This window comes from Bos indicus x Bos taurus, chromosome 19 (genome assembly GCF_003369695.1).
Source record: "Bos indicus x Bos taurus breed Angus x Brahman F1 hybrid chromosome 19, Bos_hybrid_MaternalHap_v2.0, whole genome shotgun sequence".
Lineage (NCBI taxonomy): Eukaryota > Metazoa > Chordata > Mammalia > Artiodactyla > Bovidae > Bos > Bos indicus x Bos taurus.
Genome location: NC_040094.1, coordinates 45666894 through 45684963, shown reverse-complemented (window position 1 = coordinate 45684963; position 18070 = coordinate 45666894). Strand labels below are relative to the sequence as shown.

The 18070-nt window shown below is 54.7% G+C and overlaps 1 protein-coding gene across 3 annotated transcripts; it reads left to right on the top strand.

The window, feature by feature from the left end:
- The first annotated feature begins 8491 nt into the window (after positions 1-8491).
- Positions 8492-17801, top strand: GFAP (glial fibrillary acidic protein). Of its 3 annotated transcripts, XM_027517244.1 has the most exons (10): positions 8495-8969; positions 9883-9943; positions 10141-10236; positions 11025-11186; positions 12523-12648; positions 12809-13029; positions 13752-13795; positions 14148-14267; positions 15508-15593; positions 16201-17801. In XM_027517244.1, exons 1-10 carry the CDS (start codon positions 8521-8523, stop codon positions 16240-16242), a joined length of 1407 nt encoding a protein of 468 aa, XP_027373045.1. In that variant the 5' UTR covers positions 8495-8520; the 3' UTR covers positions 16243-17801. The 3 variants fall into 3 exon arrangements, with proteins under 3 accessions (XP_027373046.1, XP_027373045.1, XP_027373047.1); XM_027517245.1 differs by lacking the exon at positions 10141-10236 and having other exon boundaries at positions 8492-8969; XM_027517246.1 differs by lacking the exon at positions 14148-14267 and having other exon boundaries at positions 8497-8969.
- The last annotated feature ends 269 nt before the right edge of the window (positions 17802-18070 follow it).

The following is an 18070-nucleotide window of genomic DNA, read 5'->3' as shown; positions in this document are numbered from 1 at the left end:
CAACAAACTTTATTTTTTTGGCTGTGCGGCCTAGGGAGATGTGGGATCTTAGTGCCCCGATCAGGGATCGAACCCTTGCCCCACTGCAGTGGCAGTGCAGAGTCTTAACCACTGAACTGCCAGAGAAGTCCCGAAACAATCTTTTTTTTTTTTTTTTAGAAGCATCTGGGTATAAAAACATCCCCATTGTGCCTCCTTTTGCACCCTTCTGGGTGGGACCTGCCCCTTATTCTGCAGCAGCACCTGCTACTAAAGGTCTCTCTTGGCGAGTGAAGGTGTGATCGTACTTGAAGGCTCATTCTATCCTCCTACAGCCTGGGTGTGGGTTGCCCAGAGCTCCACCATCAGGGAGAGCATTTCAGTGGTCCCCAGGTCTTAGTAAGACTCCAGGCTGAGCCCCCACCTGCTTGAACCCACCACAGTCCTCCTCCCTCTAGCTCCAAAAGTCCACTCCCCGTGTCATCCGTGGCTCTCCTCTCCACTCATTCGGATTGCGACAGTTCAACCCAAGTTTACCTCTGTCTCCCCAGGAAGACGTGGCTGACTGCATGAATGAATAGCGTAAACAAAATTACAGGAATCTTGTGTTTAAATTGCTTCTGAAAACAAACATGTTAAAGGCATTTAGCACTTTGTGAGTAGTGTGTAAATAATGCCGCTAATTTCAAACTGCTCTGGGGGTGCCTCCTCCCCTTTTACCTGGGGCACCCCTCCTCGCTCAGTTTCCATGCCTTTTTGGAGGAGCAGAGCATGCAAAGGGGTACCCTGCATTCCTACTGGCTGCAGGCAGCTCACAACTTCACGACCTTACGCGGTATAATGAGGAAATGGACAGAAAGGTTAACAAAACCTGCCCGAAGTTAGATGGCCAAGTGGCAGCTTCAGGACTCAGACCGGGGTCTGGTTGGAGCTATGCATGACACTGAGCTGCTTCCCTTTAGAAGTGAGCAGACATTTCTTTCCGCGAGCCAGGGATTTCCTCCTCTCCAATTAGTCTTAATGAGTTTTTTCCCCCTGTGTGCCATGTCCCACAGAAGCAGTCACTGCCTCACATCTGGACCCCCCAGCGGCCTGGTGTGCCGCCTTGACCTCAGGAGGCCTCGCTTCCTGCTGGTTGGATCGACATAGAATAACTTCTGCATTTCCTGGGGCCCTCACATACATTATCTCACTTGATCATCACCATCACCCCTGCCAGTGCAGAGGCAGAGAGCAAAGCAGCTGGTAACCAGGGCCAGGAGGGCAAGCTTCGCACAACAGGCTCCGTTGCAGGAGGCTGAAGTCACTTGGGCTGGGGGCCGCTCACAGCGGGAAGAGGCCACTCTTGACAAGGTTGTTCTGCAGCCGACCATTTGCTAGGCAAACACTCGTGGCTCCGTGGTGCAAAATGTGCTCTTGGGTGACCCATTAAATGTACAAAGACTCCGCTGATGGAGTTAAGCACGTGGGCTCCTGATCTCAATCACGGGGTCGGGCTGAGGTGTCTAGCTCACAAGGCGGCAGCCTGGCTGGTTCAGGGAGCTGGCAGAGGCTAGTGGGTTGGGGACAGCAAGCTCACAGCCAGCTCCCAGCTGACCTCCGTAGGCAGCGATGACACTCGGAGATCGGATTGTTCCATGAGAGGCGGCAATCGATGGCTCCCCCATCTGCTGCCCTAAGGCCCCCTCCCGCTTCAACCTGCCAGCCTTGGCAGGGAGGGGGACCTTGCTCTACTTCAGGGAGTTTAGAAGTTCTCTCTTTCCCTGATCTTCACAGCCACCCCAGGCCCCGCAGTGCAGGTCTGGGTCCCACCCAAGGGCACAAATTCCTGCCCCAGTTCAGAGACCCAGGCTCAGTGCCAGGAGCTGCAGACACAGAACAACATGAGTCAGGATGGAGTCCTTGTCACCTGTGCATCAGCTCCAACCTCCATCAGTATCAGGACCTGTCAGGAGGGAGGGACTGGGCTTTTCCCACTGGGTCCTCCCCACACCCAGCCATTGCCTTGGTACCCACAGGGAACTTCATCACTGCATGGGGATCCTCCTTGGCAGCTGCAAAACTCAGGCATCCTGCCTCCTAGACCCCTCCTCATCAGTCTTCAGACTCCCAGAATGTTCCTTTGGCTCTTAGCCTAAGTTTGGGGGATCCTGGTTCCTAGATAGAATCTAGGTCCTAGCTGTCTTCCCCTTCTCCATGTTTTTTTTGTGACTAGGGACCAGCAGGCCTTGGGATGGAGTTTGGGGGGGGGGGGTAGGGGGTAGGGAGGAACCAGTCATGCCAGGAACCTGGAGACCATGGCTGTGTCTTCCAGCTCATCCTGGGGCTCTCCCCAGCTTGCCCACAGTGCTGCCCTCCTAGCTCATCCTGTCCATTTGGAAGACCACTGGATTGGAAATAACACGCTGCCTGCCAGCCCTCTCCTCCCTCCAGGGACACATCTGGTCTCCGCCTCTCACTCTCAAAGGGACGCAGTCAGCCAGGGAGATGGAAGGGAGCATGGAGCAGAGCAGATCAAGGAAAGCAATTAGAGAGCTGGTCTCAGAGTTAGAGGCTGGGAGGTGGGGGGCAGGCTGGAGCAGGCCCTGGCTAGGTGGGGAGATGGGGCAGAGAAGGGCCCAAACTTATTAACCCTAAAGCAGCAGGCTGGCCCCTGGGTCTGTGAAGGTGAATGAGCTGATGCCTCCGAAGGCTGAGGGACCAGAGAAGAGAAGGGAAAGGAGTCTAGGTGTTCAGCTGAGAACCCTTCTGCAGCCACAGGAGTTGGATGCTTCTAACCTGCAGGGCAAGGCTGGGCACAGGCTCAGGATGGGAGAAGGAACCATCCCTGGCCCAAGGCAGCCGTCCTCCAAAAGAAGGATATCACCTGCCCTCGAAGCTCCCAGCTGACAGTGAACCATAGATCCTCTGATCAGAAGGCTCCCACCCAAGGAGAGAGACGGCTTCTGTCTGTGGTTGCCTGAGTCTGAAGTCTGATGAAGACATAGATATAGCACTGGGAAGACCCCATCTACTGGGAGCCTTGTCCTTGGGAAGCCTCAGGTTCAAGTGTAGAAGAGACCCATCCCCATGGGAGATGTTGACACACCAAGAGGTTCTCAAGCCAATGGAACTATGGGTCTCAAGTCCACAAGGTCTGGGAAAGGGCAAAGATGGAAGGATAGAGCCCACTGGGGGAGTCAGGGAGATGAGAAAGCAGGGTGGGAAACAGCCTCTATTCAGTCTCCGCTAGGACAGTGGGACCTAACTCTCACATGTTCCCTGGGAGACCCAAAGCTATAAACAGCTAGTGGTCTGGTGGTGAAGAATGCTGACTCCCACCTTCTCTTCACTGGCTGCCACCACCTCCCACATCCTGTCCACACTGCCGTTTGTGGGGTGCCCCTGCCCACATGCTGTCCCTGCTCCAACCCCAATGGAGTCGACAGGACATGGCAGCTCCCCTAGAAGACCCAGCTCCCACCCGTCCAGGCCCACCCCATCAGAGATGTGCTAACATGGAAACAGGTAAAGCACTTGGTGCATGCGTGCTAAGTCACTTCAGTTGTGTCTGACTCTTTGCGACCCTATGGACTGTAGCCTGCCGGGCTCCTCTGTCCATGGAATTTTCCAGGCAAGACTGCTGGAGTGGGTTGCCATTTCCTCCTCCAGGGGATCTTCCCAACCCAGGGATCGAACTCGTGTCTCAGGCACCTCCTGCATTGGCAGGTGAGTTCTTTATCACTAGCGCCACCCAGGAAGCCCCTGGTAGGTGTTATTAAATGGAAGCTAGGATTTGTCAAGCACTTGCTGTGTCTGGCTTTCACTGATAGTTTTTCTTACAACTACCTTGGAAGTAAGTTTGTCTAGACCTCATTATAGAGGTGTGGAAATGGAGACTCAAAGAAGGTTCCTGAGTCATCCAGAATCATACAGCTATTGAATGGCCTTGCTCTCTCCCCTAGAGGGCGCTGCCAGAGCAGTCAGAGGCAATTCTAGTGACCCCTCTTTTAGAGGTTTTAGAAAGCCTGGTGCACTTAGGGGTTTTAGAAAGCCTGAGACCAGCTTTCTTCCTGCCTCCAAAGGACTATGGCCACCAGGCTGCTCAGATCTGGGCAGCTCAGCACTGCCATCTAGTGATCACTCAGTTCCCTTCCTCAGGGATGGGTCCCCAAGTGCATGGATTCTGACAAGGGGTTGGCCAGAGACCCATGTTCCCTCCATCCCACTCATGAGGCCTGCCAACCACCATGCTGTGTCAGGCACTGGGAGAGCAGCAGGGAGTCAGTGGGCAGCAGTCGAGGGACAAAAGGGCCCCTTGAATTGGAGGCTGGCAAATTTGGAACATGCTGGGCACCTTCTGTGTGGGTGGAGGCCAGGTGGAGGGTTGATCTGTCCTGGAAGGTATTTGGGCTGTAGATAGGTCATCCTGGAAGATTCTGATGTAGAGGATGGGCATAGTGAGTGGGAGGTCATCTTGTCCCTGACTCAGCTTGAATTGTCCCCGACTCAGCTTGAATTGTCCCCAACTCAGCTTGAAATAGGACCTGATTTGGCTGAAAGCTGTGGGGAGGGGTGTCCAGGCGTCCTCTTCCCAGAGCCAGCATCATTCTTCTGTCCAGTCCAGAAGGCCATCCAGGGACTGGCCTGAGGCTTTGGATGACGAGGCTTCCAAAGATTAGGGAAGCAGGAGAGGAGGTGCCATGGAGAATGGGGCTGCAGCCAGACTGGGAGAAGGCGAGTAGAGGTAGAGGCTGGGAGCTATGTCTACCTGGAGCAAATGTGCATCACAGTATAATCTAGAACAAAGAGAGAGAGGGGACAGAACTGTGCAACAATAGGGCCTGGTTACATCCATGCACGAGCTTCCCTGGTGGCTCAGATAGTAAAGAATCTGCCTGCAATTCAGGAGACAGACCTGGGTTTGATCCCTGGCTTGGGGAGATCCTCTGGAGAAGGGAATGGCTACCTACTCCAGTATTCTTGCCTGGAGAATCCCATGGACTGAGGAGCCTGGCAGGCTATATAGTCTATAGGGTCACAAAGAGTCAGACACGGCTGAAGTGACTTAGCAGTCATGCACATTCATGCACATGGTGGAAAACCATGCAACTGTTAAAATGATGATGGTGATAAATATTTATGGATATGAAAAGATGTTCACAACATATTGTCAAGGAAATAAAAAGCAGATTACAAAATAATTTGTACAGCATGAGCCTACTTTTTAAAAATGAATTTATACATGTAGAAGAAAAATCTGTTTATATCTCCAGGTGGCAAAATGATGGCTAATTAATTTTTCTGTTCTGCTTATCTGTATTCTCTGATTTTTCTACAATGCATGTAAATAAAAGGTAATGAAGTTTTGACAAACGACCATGGCCAAATCTGTCCACCACCTCTTTGCTTCTGTGTGTGAACATCACATAGATAAGGGCTGAGTGTGGGGATGTGTCTGAAGGAGAGATAGGGGTTGACAATAGGGGGAAGGGAGAGGATACAGGTGGGTGAAAAGGGCCCAGTGAGGTGGCTGAAGCGGGTGAAGAGGGGGCCTCACCTGCTGCTGCTGAAACAAGCCGGTGTTTCACAAAAACAGTTACTGAGTGTTCCTGACAAGCCCTTTCTGCTTTGTTACAGCTTTTTCCTCCAGGACTGCTTTGCACTCATTTCAAGTAGATTTCACTTGGACAAAGAGAGAAGGCAGCACTGTGACTTGCCTGGCAGGCTGGAAGCGCAGCCACTCCAAGCCACGGAGAGGAGTTGGGACAAGGGCTTGTCCCCAGCCTTGTTCTTCCTCTAAGGTCACTCCCCACCCTCATCCTTCCTCAGTTCCCCAAACCACAACAGGATCAAGTCACTGGGTGCCCCCTTCTCATGATTCCCCTCCCCATGATACTCCTCAGGCCCAGCAGCAGACTCCGCTAAACAATTAGAAAGTCAGAAAATGAAGATCATGGCATCCGGTCCCATCACTTCATGGGAAATAGATGGGGAAACAGTGGAAACAGTGTCAGACTTTATTTTTCTGGGCTCCAAAATCACTGCAGATGGTGACTGCAGCCATGAAATTAAAAGATGCTTACTCCTTGGAAGAAAAGTTATGACCAACCTAGATAGCATATTCAAAAGCAGAGACATTACTTTGCCAACAAAGGTTCGTCAAGTCAAGGCTATGGTTTTTCCTGTGGTCATGTATGGATGTGAGAGCTGGACTGTGAAGAAGGCTGAGTGCCAAAGAATTGATGCTTTTGAACTGTGGTGTTGGAGAAGACTCTTGAGCATCCCTTGGACTGCAAGGAGATCCAACCAGTCCATTCTGAAGGAGATCAGCTCTGGGATTTCTTTGGAAGGAATAATGCTAAAGCTGAAACTCCAGTACTTTGGCCACCTCATGCGAAGACTTGACTCATTGGAAAAGACTCTGATGCTGGGAGGGATTGGGGGCAAGAGGAGAAGGGGACGACAGAGGATGAGATGGCTGGATGGCATCACTGACTTGATGGACATGAGTCTCAGTGAACTCCAGGAGTTGGTGATGGACAGGGAGGCCTGGTGTGCTGCAATTCATGGGGTCACAGAGTCAGACACGACTGAGCGACTGATCTGATCTGATCTGATCTGATGGTCCAGTGGTTAAGACTGCGCTTCCAAGGCAGGGAATGCTGGTTCGATCCCTGGTTGGGGAAGTGAGATGACAGATGCTGCGAGGCACTGCTAAGTTGCTTCAGTCGTGTCCGACTCTGTGTTACCCCATAGATGGCAGCCCACCAAGCTCCACCATCCCTGGGATTCTCCAGGCAAGAACACTGGAGTGGGTTGCCATTTCCTTCTCCAGCTGCGAGGCACAGCACCACCCCCCCCCAAAAAAAAAATTAGGAGTGGTGCTCATCTCCTCTCTCTGCCTGAGATTAACAGGGAAATCTTGTCAACCAGCCCATAAAACATGCCCAAATGAAGAGCACCTCCCCTGGTGTGGAGGAAGGGGTATTGCTAGGACAGGGGCTCAGGGGCTGAGCTGGCTCTGAGAGCAGGGGAGGGAACTAGCAGTCAGCCCTTGTCTGCAGTGCTGGAGCCCTGGCATTGCTGGGCCACCCCCCAGGGCCTCTCCTGGTGCCCACTAAATGACTCACCTTGGCACAGACACAGTGGTCAGGGTGGGCACAGAGCCTGCTCCCCGCAGCACCCCAGCTCCCCTCAGATGCTTTCCGAGAAGCTCTTTGAGCAAGGGGCTTGGGCTGAGTCCCGCCCAACGGGCTGGCAACTTGGGATGAAAACAGCACAGCCCCCTGCAGGGGCTGCCCTCGCTGAGCGATGCCCTCACCAGTGGTGGAGAACAAGGCTCCATTCAGCAAGTGCCCGGGAAAAGGGATCGGAGGCCCAGGCATGGGCAGTGGGCAGCAAGAGGGGGTGGTGCAGGAGAGGAAGGCTGCCTGCTTCCCAGAAGTCCAGGGGCACAGATAGGCTGAGGGCCTGGGTGGACCACCAGGCAACCAGATCGAGGGGGTGGATGGATCTGAAATCTCAAGGGGCCACAGGGCACTGGGCCCGGGCTCCCAGTTCAGAAGCACTGGCTCCTCAGTACCCAAACCCACTCATCCCCAGAAGCCTTTCCCAGCCTTTCAGCCTGATGTGTGGGAACTTGAAGGAGATAAATCCACTCTCACTGTGAGAGTGAGGTGAGAGGGGGCCAGGGAAATGGGATGTTACAGGGACAAAAATGGGAGTTGGGACAGCCAGCTCATTTATAAGTGCTTTGTGGAGCTGTCAAGGCCTGGGCTCTGGGAGGGGGTGCAGGGAGGCTGGGGTGAGCCCACTGAGGCTGAGCCCAGAGCTTCAGGGTGGCCCCAGGGGTGGGGGGAGGGCCTGGGAGTGCAGCACCTGCCCCCTCTGGCCCTATCAGGAGCCCCACATTCCTTCCATCATCCCCCCACTGCTAGATAGAGGCCTCGATTGACCCTCTAGACAAAGAGTTGGTTCTAATTCCAGCCCACAGCCCCAAAACTCCGGGGGATGGGGAGACAGCAGGAATGTGGACGCCTGCACTCAGAGGGGAGGATGGCAGGAATCTGTTGGGACTGAGGTGGTCAGGAAATCTAACACAGGCTGTTTCCTGAGTAGGGAACAGGTTTATTCTTCGTCAAGTTCCCAACAAATACCAGACACTGGAAGGAGAACGCTGAGGGAGGGCCTGGGTCATGGGATCTAAGAGTTAGAAGACAGGTCTGGGGTCATCTGGTCCAGCCCTTCCCTGACCCATGGTTCCAGAGAAAGGGTCTGCTTGCTCAGTGGTCAGGGTTTCAGACAGCATCGGCCCCAGGAACTGCCCACTAGCAGCTCTGTCTGGAGCCAGACCGAGGCTGGCATGCTCTGGTGCCCCTGCCTCGGGGCACAGTGGCCTCGGTGGGATGAGAGGCGTTCTCCCCGTGGCTTGGCTGTGGCCCAGCACCACCCCCTCAGGCTATGCCAGGGGGCGTTGCCAGGGGCAGCCTGGGCCGTGCCAGGCCGGTCCCCTCCTCCTTAAAGCCTGCACATCTCTGGAGCGGGCAGAGTGAGGCCAGGATGGAGAGGAGACGGGTCACCTCAGCCACTCGCCGCTCCTATGTCTCCTCCTCAGAGATGGTGGTGGGGGGCCGCCGCCTGGGTCCCGGCACCCGCCTGTCCCTGGCTCGAATGCCGCCTCCACTCCCAGCCCGGGTGGACTTCTCCCTGGCCGGGGCACTCAACTCCGGCTTCAAGGAGACCCGGGCCAGCGAGAGGGCAGAGATGATGGAGCTCAATGACCGCTTCGCCAGCTACATTGAGAAGGTGCGCTTCCTGGAGCAGCAGAACAAGGCGCTGGCTGCCGAGCTCAACCAGCTGCGGGCCAAGGAACCCACCAAGCTGGCCGACGTCTACCAGGCGGAGCTGCGCGAGCTGCGCCTGCGGCTCGATCAACTCACTGCCAACAGCGCCCGGCTCGAGGTGGAGAGGGACAACCTGGCACAGGACCTGGGCACCTTGAGGCAGAAGTGAGGAGAGGAGCCACAGAGGGGCCTCCTGAACCGGGAGGACTGAGTCCCGGGAGGGGGCGCCTGCAGGTCTCAGGCGGAGCTCTGCCTTCCTGTTCCCGTTTCCCGCCTTTAGGAGGGAGGGCGATCCTTGTTCTCAGATGATGGAGGGCCTGGGACGAGGCTCAGAGTCTGGTTTCCGGGGATCTGATTCCCAAAAACCTGCCAGGGAGCCGCTGTACCGTCAACACCTTCCCGCTGAGGAAAGCGGACAGTCAGGGATCCTAGTGGGCAGTCTCTCTGAGTTTTATTCACTGCGGGGCCTTGCGACTGTGCACAGAGAATACACTTATTTTTAGCTCTGTCTAGAGGAGGAATTGGAAGGGAAGATGGGGGTGCACCAGGAGGACTGGGCTGGGATACAGGCAATAGTGGAGACAGCAGGTAAGCCTGGCTTCAGAACACAGGTGACTCTGCCTGTCCCCAGCTTACGACCCTAGTCAAGGTGCTTCAACTTGCACAGCTGTAAGGTGGAGATCTTAATAAACCCATTTCTGAAGGTCACAGGAAATGCCAGGGGCATGGTCCTTGCCGAGCTGGCAGAGTATGCGTGTGTGACTTCAAGTGTGAGAAGACGTGTGTGTGTGTGTGTGTGTGTATGGCAGGAATGAGTATAGGTTGGTGGAAGCGCCTGTGTGAGCAGGAGCAGGTGCAGCAACCCTGATAAGGCACCTTGGTAATGACTTAAAGCACAGGCTCTTGTCTGCTCATCCTTCTGGCCAAGGCTCTGTCTAGAATACTTCTGCCCCTCACTCCTCCTTCTGCTCCTCTGGTCCTGAGGGTGGGAGAGTATCTCTCTGGCAGGGAGATCAGGGGAGGGGTCCCCACAGTCGTCAGAAGAGCCCAGACCCAGGAGTGTGTCTCTCTACCTCAGGCTCCAGGATGAAACCAACCAGAGGCTGGAGGCTGAGAACAACCTGGCTGCCTATCGACAGGTCAGGGTGGTGAGGAGGGATCGGGGAGGGAGAAAATGTTGATGGCAGCCCACCCAACACAGTCCCTAAGCCCAGCCCTCCAGAGCAACGTGCTCTCCCTGCCCCCCACCAGCCACAAAAGGAGAGATCAGATTAGACTAGGGAGCAGACAGGACGAGTCTGGGGTCAGAGTGGCCCTTTGCCCCACCCTGCTCCAGGAAGCAGATGAAGCCACCCTGGCCCGTCTGGATCTGGAGAGGAAGATTGAGTCTCTGGAGGAGGAAATCCGGTTCTTGAGGAAGATCCATGAGGAGGTAAGATCGGGAAGAAGGGGAAAAAAGGCCAACACAGAGACTGGAACTGAGGGAAAGAGATGGGGAGACAGAGACAGATATTCAGAGGGAGAAAGGGACACACTGACAGAGAAAGAAAATGAGAGACAGAGAAAGAGATGCAGAGAGAGACTGAGGGAGGCAGAGCTAGAGACAGATAAGAGAGCACCCCCAGCCCCTGGTAAGATGCACCTCGACACACACTCCACTTAAAGTGGGCCCTGTTGCCTCATTCTTCTTCACTACAGCCCTGTGAGATAGGGGTGGTTCCAGTGTTATCTCCTTTTCACAGAGGAGAACCCCGAAGCCCAGAGAGGTTAAAGAATGTGCTAAGGTCACACAGTTGGTCTCTATGACTCCACTCCCTCTGCCATCTCTTTCCATTGAAATGACAGCCATACATTAAAAAAAAAAAAAGACCCCACTGAGCTCTGACTTCAGATAATAGATTCAGAATCCATGGGCTCAGGGAACCCAGGAACCCATAGGCACATCCACACCACAGGACTCAGACATTCTTTCACGAGAACACAGACACGCTTCCAGTGCTCCTGACTTCCAGGCCTGGGAGGAGGACACCCTGGGGCCCCCAAACTAACCCCCTTCTTCCCTTATCCTGGACAACACCATTTCCTCCAACTAGGAGCATCCCATCTCCCCTAGCCAATGTTCGTGTCCAAGGGGCAGAAAGAAGAGGGCATGATGCTAGGGGGAAGCCCCAGTTGCAGCTGGTCCCTGAGGCCTGGCAACTCTTCTCTCACCCTGGCCAGGAGGTGCGGGAGCTCCAGGAGCAGCTGGCCCAGCAGCAGGTCCACGTGGAGATGGATGTAGCCAAGCCTGACCTCACAGCGGCCCTGAGAGAGATCCGCACACAGTATGAGGCAGTGGCATCCAGCAACATGCATGAGGCGGAGGAGTGGTACCGGTCCAAGGTAGCCCTGACTTTGGGCCAGCCTGCCTTCTCCAGGCAGCCCTCCTGGCTCCATACAAAAGAATCAGGGAAGGAGGGTGGAGGAAGCTGGGAGAGGATCCTCTTTGAGTGACTGACCTTCACCAAAGAAGTGAGGCGACTTGCCCAGGGTCATACAGGCAGTATTACTTCCAATAAGTACTTATTAGTATCTGTTGCTATTGACTACTAGCCAACACTCTTGTGTTTAGGCCCTATGCTTTGCAAGGATTATCTTACCATGAAGTAGGTACTGTTCTTTGATAGATGACAGAACTAAAGTCCAGAGAGATTAACCAATTTGACCAAACTCACACAGCTCCTAAGCAATAGAGCTGGATTTCTAACCCTAGCTGTCTCACTTAAGAGCCTGTATTCTTTTTTTTTAACTGTTTATCTGGGGGGCTTTTTTGGTCATGCCTCGAAGCATGTGGGATGTTAGTTCCTTGACCAGGGATCAAACCCATGCCTCCCGCATTCGAAGGGTGGGGCTTTAACCACTGGACTGCCAAGGAAGTCCCAAGCCCACATTCTTGATGCTTCTGCCATCTGCATCCTGGGTTATTGAGCATCTGCTGCATGCCAAGCTCTGCCCAGCATACAGAGACACATCTGACCAGGGAGATGTGATGTCACTCAGTCTGATGTCTATGAAGAACACAGCAGGGCAGGGTTTACACGCAATGTGGGAGCAGGACGGATTTCATGGGAGGCAGTGGAGCCAGGCGGGACTGGCAGCCTATGAACATAAAGAGAAGAGAGAAAGGGCATTCAGGAAGGGCATGCAGGACACAGCCTGAGTAGAGGCCATAAAGTACAGAAGAGTGGGGGCCCAGAGATCCTGGCCCAGGGCATGGAGCTGAGGAGTGTAAGTGGCAGAAGTCAGTGATGGTTCTGAGCAGGTTAAGGCGTGATGGAGCCATGAGGGATTCAGTGCAGGCTGGGGGAGAGAGGGTTATTAGGACCTGGTCTCTGCTCACCAGAGCTCCCTGTGTGTGACCGAGGAGGACAGGATTCAGTCCCGAGGATGGAGCTACTGGAGAGTCTGGGCTCTGTGACACCCTCTGCTCATTCATGCGTTCCCTCATCAGGCACTGAGCTAGATGCTAGAGAAGTGGCAGTGTCTGTGTCCATGGGCCACGGGTGACTGTGAATAATCCCACCCAGTGCCAATGGCGTGGGGTGGGCTGGAAAACAACCCTACTGTCCGGCCCATCTCCCTGATCCTCCAGACTGCGTACCAACCCCCGGGGCCCACTAAGCTCCCGCGATATGCGGCCCCAGACCGCCCTCCAGCATAAAGCCCTCTCCTCATCTAGTTTGCGGACCTCAACGACGCCGCCGCCCGCAACGCGGAGCTGCTCCGCCAGGCCAAGCATGAGGCCAACGACTACCGGCGGCAGCTGCAGGCCTTGACCTGCGACCTGGAGTCCTTGCGCGGCACGGTGAGCACAGGCGGGGCCGCAGGCGGAGGAGGGGTACGGGGTGAGCGAGCCGGGGACCTGGGACCTACAGCCCTAGCAGATGCTGAAGGACCGTCTGGGGCGGAGCTCTGAAAAGTTACTTGGGGCGGGGTCTCGGGGAACGGTCCGGCTCCACCCACAGAACGAGTCCCTGGAGCGGCAGATGCGCGAGCAAGAGGAGCGCCACGCGCGGGAGGCGGCGAGTTACCAGGAGGCGCTGGCCCGGCTGGAGGAAGAGGGGCAGAGCCTCAAGGACGAGATGGCGCGCCACCTGCAGGAATACCAGGATCTGCTCAACGTCAAACTGGCCCTGGACATCGAGATCGCCACCTACAGGAAGCTGCTAGAGGGCGAGGAGAACCGGTGAGCCCAGACAGGCCGCCTGCCCTACTGCCCCGCCCCAGAGTCGCCTTGCTCCCTTCATGCGTGCATGTGTGCTCGGACATGTCCACCTCTTTGCGACTCCCATAGATGTTAGCCCGTCAGGTTCCTATGTCTATGGGATTTCCCAGGCAAGAATACTGGAGTGAGTTGCCATTTCCTTCTCCAGCGGGTCTTCCCGACCCAGGGATAGAACCCACGTCTCTTATGTCTCCTGCTTTGGCAGGTGTGTTCTTTACCACTGCGCCACCTGGGAAGCCCCATCAGGGACTGTCTTACTCAGCCTCGTGACCAGCCCCCTCCTATCCCAGCGCCCAGCACAGTGCTCACCCAAAACACAGTTGGTATTCATAAATGCCTGATGAATGAATGGATGGATTCAATTCAGCCCATGTTGATCAGATCCTAGGGTAAGGACTTGGGTTATCTTCCAAACTAAAAGGCTCACTCCCCACCCTCCCAACAAAGACTGGACTTCTTTTCTGCTGACCAATCTCCTCTGCCTCCTGGGAACTCTCTTCATTGCTCTCCCCTCCCTGCAGTCATCCTCAGAGCACTGGCTGCTGGAGAAGCTAAGAGATGGGGGTTTGCCTTTCCTGGCAAGGAAAAGGGCCTCGAAGCTATCATGACGACCCTGGACCAGAATCTGGCCTGGGAATGTCCTCTGGCAGGCTGGTTACCCCTCTCCTTCTGCTGTCTTTCAGCATCACCATTCCTGTGCAGACCTTCTCCAACCTGCAGATCCGAGGTCAGTAGAACAGGGTTTTGTGGGCAGAGTGTTGGATTCCCGCCCCCTCCCCTAGGCCTGTGGGTTGCTCTTCTGGTCTGAGGCCGAGGACCAGGGCAGAGGGGCCCAATGCTCTCTGTGGGGACCTTCATTATTCACGGCACAACTTCCAGTCAGAACACACCATCCCAGAGCATTCCAGGTGGGGCTTGCAGCCACTCCTGTCCTGCTCTGCCCTTTGTCCCTCCTCCCATGCCCACTCCCCATTCCACTGCAGAACTGAGTGAGGGTCTTAACCTCTCTCCTGTCTGCAGATCCCTGTCCAGCTGAGTGTTTGATGTTTGTGTGTTTTTTTAACTGCTTGTCACTACAGGGGGCAAAAGCACCAAAGAAGGGGAAAGTCACAAGGTCACAAGACATCTCAAAAGCCTCACAATACAAGTTATACCAATTCAGGCTCACCAGGTTGTAGATGGAGCCCCGCCGGCTCTCGGTTAGCTGCCTGCCTTTTAGACATGGTGCTTTTCTCAGCTTGATAGGGAGCAAGCTCACCAAGCCCACTCTCCCCATCTTCTTGAGCTCTCTCCTCCCAGGTTTCCCTAAAGGGCCAACCCTATGTCATTTCCCCAGCAATCTCAGCACCCAGTCCAGGACCTGGCACAGGGTAAATGTACATTAAAGTAGTAGAGTTGGCCGGTGTTCAAGGTGCTAAGTCCTCAGGCACTCAGCTGAGATGCTCTGGGCCTCTGAGCAAACACCAGCTTCTGCCTCACCTCTTCCCATCACCGGGAGGGCCCCTAGAGTCTCACGGTGCCTGGCGGCCAGGCTCTTGGCCTGATTCCTCTTTCCCTGAGCCTCGGTTGTTCAGCTCAGGGCTGATTCAGCCCAGAGGATTATTTCCCTCTAGATTGCTGCTCTTGGAGTGAATAAAGTTTTATGTCCCCTGCTCTTAATAGTAAACATTAGTGAGTGTGACATATTATATTTTTCTCTCTGCAGGGGGGAATAAATTACTTCTTACTTGTATGTGGCCCTCAATTCTCAGCTGAGGGAAAATATAATTCTTCTGGACTAGAAATATAGGAACACTAGCTATGCATGTCCTAGGGCTTAGTTCAGTATCAGAAGAGTTAACCAGCAGGCCAGGTAGAGGCAATACTGCCACATGCCAGACAGAAAAGGGTCCTAGAGAAGTGGCAGAGAGAAGCAGGAAAAGGGAAGAGGGATGGGAGAGGGACCCATGCGTATAGAACATGAATCCGTGCCCATTGTTTTAAACACATTATTTCAGTTAACTGACTCACTACTTCTACCTAGAGAAGTAGGCAGCAGCATCCCCATTTTGTAGATGAGGACACTGAGTTTGGAAGAGGTAAATTAACTTACCCAGAGTCGTGTGGCTGAACTGGGACTCAAGCTCTGGCCTGCCTGACTTCAATAACCACATGCTCTTTCCTTGGCATGATGCTGGGTTGCCAGGGAGCCAGGGGCCAGGTGAGGGACTGCAGAGGGGCTGAAATGCAGCCAGGCCAAAACAGCAAGCAGGGCAGTGAGGGCTTGCTTGGCACCGTGGGGACTCAGGAGGTTGCCAGCCCCTCTGGGAGAGCCTAGGACTTCTCTGGTTGGATTGGCTTTTGTACTCACGATTAGGGGTCTCAGGGAGAAACCAAGGGTGGGAGAGGATGTCTAGGGCTCTGAGAACCTATGGAGGCCTCCTCTCCTCATGTCTGCAGAAACCAGCCTGGACACCAAGTCCGTGTCAGAAGGCCACCTCAAGAGGAACATTGTGGTGAAGACCGTGGAGATGCGGGATGGAGAGGTGAGGAGGGCAGGCCCAAGATTCTGGTCCCAGAAGGCTCCAGGAGAAAGCCTAGACTGGCATATAGAAGGTTCTCCATACCTCCCAAGAGTTCCTCTGGGAGGCTCTGGAAGAGGGGAAGGAGCCCGGATATAATTCCATTCCCCAGTCCCTACACTAAGGGCAGCCTAGATGCTTAGGCCATGGGACAGGGTCCTGATTCGCTTTCTTTCTCCCTTTCTCACCCTCAGACTCAGATGCCCCCACAGGCCTGGGGGAGAGAGAAAGAAAATTAGTAACTTTCACTCCCAACTTTCAACTTTCAGCTTGGTGAAAGGGACCTGGCAGAAGAATGGGAAGAGGAGATTGGGCATATCCCCTCCCCACCATACCAGCAACAAAACTAGCTAAGCTTACAACGGCAGCTCAGCATGTGCCAGGCAGATGTTTGCTAGATGTTTGACAGGATTAGCTCGTTTCCCCCTCTGACTGCCGCGTGGCGGCGTTCCGGTTACTATCATAGAAAAGTTGGAAGGCTGGGAACTTGTCCCAGGTCACATTGCCTAACCGTGGTGGACCTGGAGTCTGTGTGAGCTCCTAACTGTGGCACCTTCTGTGTCCCCTTCAGGTCATTAAGGAGTCCAAGCAGGAGCACAAGGATGTGATGTGAGCAGGACTCATCTGGCGGTCACTGCCCCACCGTGTGAGGCATCTGCAGCAGGAGTCAGGGTAGCTGTCCCTTCATCTGCTAGTTAATTTCCCCAGAATTGAGTTCCCACCCAATCCAGTTGCTCCTCTTCCTGCTCCATCTCTATGCCAGCTTGCCACCCTAGGCTCCAGCAGCATTAAGCCTGTCAGACAGCACCCACCCTACACCCAGCAACACTAACAGGGCACTCACCCCAAAGGGTGGCCTGGAGGGGCATGGCCAGCAGCTTGGGCTAGAATTGGGAGGGAGGAGAGAAAGCAGGGAGGGCAGAGAGACCTCATAAATCACCCTGCCCTCCGTATCCCGAACTTCTGTTGTCATGGCAACTGTTGCCAGAGCTGGAGGTGTCTGGGGCCTCCAGAATGGGGCCTTCGAGTTTCCTTGAGCTGCTAGAGGAAAACTGAGAGTCTGAGACAAGCAGAGGAAGTCCCCGAGGCAAGGTGGCCTTGGCCAGAGGCTTATTCTTCTAGACTGACTCTGACCAGTCTGAGGGTAGGTGGGGCTATCCTGCCAACTGGGAGAGTCAGCAGACAGAATTCCTGGCCTGCTCAGATCGCAGAGGGGCCTCCTGAGCGATGCGTCGAGTGTCTCAGGCCCACTGAGCTGCCACATGGGCATGCCGTGGGCCCGTGTGAGCTTGATTCTCTGTGCTTGGGGGAAGTATAGTGTAAGTGCAGAGGAAAGGGGTGCTGGGAGGGAGTAGAAGGGGGCCTTGCCCATTGCTGTGGGTACAGAGAGGTCAAGCCCAGGAGGACTCCAATACAGGCTGGAGTGAGCAGGTAGAGATGGTGGGGGCAGCGCTTGGGATGATGCTAGACATCAGAGTTGGGGTCGTGGGTGAGCAGTTACACTTGGCCTTTGGGTCGTGGGAATCAAGAAAGTGACTTATCCTCTTGAAGATGCTGACACAGGAAAGGAAGAGGCTGCTGTTCATGGGAGTGGGGCCTGCTTTGTCCCAGCCCTCAAGGCCCTTTCCTTGCTTTGTAAACCTTGTCCATCCAGGCCTGTGAGCCCCTGCAACTGCCACCTGACCCAGGAAACACTGCTAGGCGAAGCCTCTGTTGCCACCCAACCTCCTCTCCCCACAGTGATCACTGCTCTTCCCTAAACCAAGGCCCCTGTAGTCCCCTCTTAGTCAAATACAAAACATACCCACCTCCCCATGTTTTAGGTAGCACTTTATTTTATGATTTGGAACCTGAGGCCCATGCAGAGTAAAGACACTGGTTTGTGTTCCCGCAGCCTGGAGGCAGGAAAGCTTGGGGCAGACACTTTCACCCTGAGTACCTGTTCTGCTGTTCACAGGGAGACTAGTGGGCATGAGATGATCAGTGCCCACAAGTGGGGCTCTGAAGCCCACTCCAGGGTCCCCATCTCCGTCCAAGTCAGAGGGACTTAACTGCATACCCTTCCCCCATTCCCTCCTGCCACCCACTGCTGCTAACCTTTGGGGCATTGCTGCGGGCTTTAGTCACTGACATAAATGCAACAAATAAAGACAACTGCTGTGGCCTTCCCCAGAGTGGACTCTGATCTGTTCAGCGGAGGCTGAGGCTGGAGCAGAGGACAGGAAGCAGCCTCAGGCAAGACACAACTTGCTTCTTATCACTGATCATCTTGGGGCCCCCAGCACCCCCAGAAATGGCCACATGACAAATCCCACCTCCAACCCTGCTCTGCTCTCCAGCCCTGGTGCCCCATGCACCCACTGCCTTTGCTTCTGGCTCCTCTTCTCACCTCCAGCCCCAGGCTGGGTGCCATCTCTCAGGAAAGCCCTGAATTCACTCTC